The sequence below is a fragment of the Ochotona curzoniae genome, unplaced genomic scaffold, assembly GCF_017591425.1.
Source record: "Ochotona curzoniae isolate NIBS_2020 unplaced genomic scaffold, NIBS_Ocur_1.0 contig_2723, whole genome shotgun sequence".
Taxonomy (NCBI): Eukaryota; Metazoa; Chordata; class Mammalia; order Lagomorpha; family Ochotonidae; genus Ochotona; species Ochotona curzoniae.
Genome location: NW_024465573.1, coordinates 5,136,038 through 5,140,625, shown reverse-complemented (window position 1 = coordinate 5,140,625; position 4,588 = coordinate 5,136,038). Strand labels below are relative to the sequence as shown.

Genomic DNA, 4,588 nt, shown 5'->3' with positions numbered 1-4,588 from the left:
ACAGCAATTTTATTTTCTAATGAGGGCTTCTTACTGGGATTTTGCTTTTGCAACGTGAAGACATTATCTAATGCGTGTTTTCTTATCCATGTAATATTGTCCAAGGCCAGTCCTTGTAGGAAGGTCATGATTGACACTTACCCATCAAAGCTTGATGTTAGCCTGCTAACTCAGAATGCAGTTTTCAGTTCCCATTTAAAGCTTTCACCTGTTGCCAGCATGTTATCCCTACGGAAGATGGAGTTATAAACACAGCTATACTTAGAAGATTCTTGGCTGTGTCAATGAGGAAGACATGTTGAGAGTAAAGGCAATGTTTTGTACTGTTCTATAGTAGCATGACAATGTGCACAAAAACAACCTGCCGCTGTTTTCTTAGGGTGCATCCTGTGTTTTTCTGCTATTGGTCTTTTTGTCATAGGATGGCATTAGCTCTGTGTCTGCAGGTGCTCTGCAGCCTGTGTGGCTGGCTCTCGCTCTATACTTCTCTCTGCCGCCTGAATAAACACCGAAGCTATGAGTGGAGCTGCCGGCTGGTTACATTCACCCATGGAGTCCTCTCTATTGGCCTTTCAGCTTACATTGGCTTCATTGATGGTCCTTGGCCTTTTACTCACCCAGGTAGGTAAGGGACCTTAGGGGTTTTCCCCTCAGGGATTGATGATTTAGGGGAGGTTGTCTTAGAACGAGGAATCTAAAAACACAACTGGTGCAATATGGAAGAATAATTCTCATTACAGTTTCTATTAGAGTCTTCATTGTTAACATTGATACTCTCTGTGTCATGTATTTGAAATTGCTTGTTATAAGTGAATCAGAAATATGTAAGACCATATACAAATATACAAGTCATATAATGTACTAGCTAGGACATGACCTGAGAGACCTGCATCTTATATTGGTGGAGTTCCTAGTTCAAGCCCTGGCCTCTCCACTTCTAATCCATCTTCCTGCTAAAGCACATCCTGGGAGCAGGTATGGCTCAAATAGTTGTTTTGCTGCCATCCATATGAAAGACCTGGATTGACTTCCAGTACCTGCCTGGAAGTTCTGGCTATTGTAGGCTGCAACAGAGTGAACCAGTGAATGGAATAACTGTCTCCATCTCTCTGTCTTTCAAATAAAATGATAAGTAAAAATTTTAAAAAAAGAAACATATGAAACATAAAGCAAGTATCATTATTTTCCATCACCAACCCCAGACACAAATAAAACTGTACTGCATATTTTTTTAAGATAGATTATTTTTCGGGTCTGGTACAATGGCCTAGCAGCTAAAGTCCTTATCTTGAACGCGCCGAGATCCCATAGTGCACCGATTTTAAGCCTGGCAGCTCCACTTCCCTTCCAGCTCCCTGCTTCTGGCCTGGGAAAGCAGTTGAGAACAGCCCAAAGTTTTGGGATCCTGTACCAGTGTGGGAGACCTAGAAAAGCTCCTGGCTTCTGGCTTTGGATCAGCTCAGTTCCAACCATTGCGGTCACTTGGGGAGTGAATCATCTGATGGAAGATCTTCCTCTCTGTCTCTCCTCCTCTCTGTATATCTGACTTTGCAATAAAAATAAATAATTTTTTTAAAAAGGATTTATTTTTTTATTTTTCTTGGAAGGTCAGATTTACAGAGAGAAGGAAAGGCAGAGATAAAGATCTTCCATCCATTGATTTATTCCCCAGGTGGCTGCAACAGCCAGAGCTGAGCTGATCTGAAGCCTAGAGCCAGGAGCTTCTTCCATTCTCCCATGCGGGTGCAGGATCCCAAGGCTTTGAGCCTTCCTCTGCTACTTTCCAGGCCACAAGCAGGGAGCTGGAAGAGAAGTGTAGCAGCCAGGACACAACCAACATCCATATGGGATGCTAGCATATGCAAGGTGAGGATTTAGTCAGTAAGCTATCACACCGGGCCCTGTACTGCATATTTTGTCATTTCTACTCAATTGCATATCCAAAGGACGTTACTTTTCACATATGGATCCTCACTATCCTTTTTAATTGTCACATAATATTATGTTGTGTGAATTTGCCATCAATGATTAATGATTTCACTAGCTTCATTATATATTGTGTAGCTGTATTAAGTGGTACAAGTTTTTTTCCTTCTTTCATATACAGAAATTATTCTACCTTATATCTACTGGCTTGGGCTGACATATAAACATACCACAGACTGGGTGGCTTCAACCACACAGATTTGTTTTCTCAGTTCTGGAAGCTACAGTCCAACATCAAGGGGTAGTCAGGTTTTCTCTGTGGCCTCTCATTTTGCCTTCCTTGTGAGTGTGTGTGGTGGGGGATTGGGAGCAGTGTATTCTACCACCTTCTTAAAAGGACATCAGTCATACTCCCAGGCCCCATTATAGCCGAGTGGCCTCCTTGAAGGTTCTCTCAATGCAGTCACATTTTGATGTCCTGGGATTTAGTACATCAATATAGGCACTTTTGGTGAGGACAGAATTCCACCCATAGCTCTCCTGGAATATATTTTTTTAAAGCTTTAAAATTTTTTTGAATTTTTTTAAACACTTTGTATCAAGCTTCAATGTTTCCCCCCCCTAAAACTTCCAAACTGGGATGAAGGCAGTTTTAAACTTTATGTCTTATGTCAAAGTTCTTAATGGTTTCATTCATGTCAGGTCCTTGCACCCAATGTTCTTAAAATATACCAGCTTTGGGGTTCTTTCCAGAATTAGGGCCACCAGTGTTCAATAACCTACTCTTAATTAAGCTAAGGAATTAACCTGATGTTCAGGATAGAAGATTCAAGTCTATGAAAAGAGCATAACTAGTTTTTTAATAAGTTTAGGATTTTAATTAAAAGGACTAAGTAACTCCATGTATGTTGTACTATTGAGAGAACATTATGATCAAATCACTCATCGCAGTCTGATTCATCGGACCAGCATTTGCTGGGACCTGAATATCATGTGCTTTGGTGAGACTACTGTTTTAGATCTTAGTCTGCCCATGGTTACTGTTTGAAAACAGGTGCCTGCCACTGTTTGTGTCTTCCTCAGCAATGCTGTAAGATCTGAAAGACAACAATGTGGCATTCCCTTTCCAAGGTGACAGATTACCGTCACTCAATGTGCTCTGTCTTGCTTTATTTCAGGCTCCCCCAATACACCTCTCCAAGTGCACGTTCTCTGTCTCACCTTGGGCTACTTCATCTTCGATCTGGGTTGGTGCATCTATTTCCAATCTGAGGGTGCCCTGATGCTGGCCCACCACACACTGAGCATCCTGGGGATCATCATGGCCCTGGTGCTTGGGGAGTCAGGCACAGAGGTCAATGCTGTCCTCTTTGGAAGTGAGATCACCAACCCCTTGCTGCAGATGCGCTGGTTTCTCCGAGAAACAGGGCACTACCACAGTTTCACTGGCGACGTGGTGGACTTCCTTTTTGTGGCTCTCTTCACAGGCGTGAGGATTGGCCTAGGAGCTCGCCTCCTTTTCTGTGAACTGGTCTCACCCACGCCCAAGTGGTTTGTGAAGGCTGGGGGAGTGGCCATGTATGCTGTATCATGGTGTTTTATGTTTAGCATCTGGCGCTTTGCGTGGAAGAAAAGCATCAAGAAGTACCATGCCTGGAGAAGTAGATGGAGTGAGGAGTGGCTGCGAAAACATAACGGACATTTCAAGGCACACTAACAGGCTCACTACACATGATGGATTGAGCTGAGTCAGCTGAGAACACATGGGTGGAGATATGGCTGTTAAGTAATTGTGCTTATGGTAAACCTAAGTTTCCAAAAAGGGCTAAAATATATTGATCAGTTTGGTCAGTCTTCAAGCCAAGCATAAGCCAGGATTAATATATCATGGTCTGCAGTGGCACAGGTGTAGAAAGTAAGATCGTGCTGGTAGTTGAGTCAGAACTGTGAGGTGAGGGCTACTGGCATTTGCTGTAGTTTGTGGTGATCAGTGGGTCCTTTTGACCCTGGATGGCTCCATGTTCAGATGGCTTAGAAAGAACTCGAAAGAGATCAGTGCTATGTCTTGTTCCTTTGAGAAGTAATTCCTTCAGCACTTAGCTCCGCCTTCCGTGTGGTAATGTATGTAATTTTGCTCTGCTGACTCTAAACAAAAGGGTTCCTAGGAGGAGATATCTTTGGTGTTAGGGGTTGGATTGGGGTTGGATCTGCATAAGCAGTTGGGCAAAAAACTGGCAGTAATTGGGTGTTACTTAATGAACCTTCCTTTTACTCACTGATGGACATTCCTAAGGCCACCCCCAGGTCTGCGATTCACTGGAGGACACCAGACGGCTAAAAATGTAGCCTTTGATTTCTTGTAGTGGCAGGATACAAATGAGCAATCAGCCGAAGGAAGAAGCACCTTAAGCAGAGTTCAGAGGCCCCTAGGTACAATCCTTTCCCAGTTGGATCATGCAGGTTGGGCTGAATTCCTCCAGCAATGATTTGTGACAGGCTATATGAAGTGTTGTCTACCAGGCAAGGAGGTCATTACAGATGAGGCTGGGGACAGCTCATTTGGGCAGCCTATGCCTAGCACCGTGGGAAACTTCAAGACATTCAGCATAAGCCATATTTGCACTGACAGTTGAGGCACAGTGAGCCAGTCTTATCAGTTTCT

General features: G+C 43.4%; 1 protein-coding gene across 2 annotated transcripts; it reads left to right on the top strand.

Annotated features, from left to right (window-relative positions):
* Positions 1–374: 374 nt before the first annotated feature.
* TLCD5 (TLC domain containing 5) lies at positions 375–3,643 on the top strand. Of its 2 annotated transcripts, XM_040977206.1 has the most exons (3): positions 375–621; positions 3,105–3,177; positions 3,535–3,643. In XM_040977206.1, the coding sequence occupies exons 1-3, from the start codon at positions 423–425 to the stop codon at positions 3,641–3,643; spliced, it is 381 nt and encodes a 126-aa protein (XP_040833140.1). In that variant the 5' UTR covers positions 375–422. The 2 variants fall into 2 exon arrangements, with proteins under 2 accessions (XP_040833140.1, XP_040833139.1); XM_040977205.1 differs by having other exon boundaries at positions 3,105–3,643.
* The last annotated feature ends 945 nt before the right edge of the window (positions 3,644–4,588 follow it).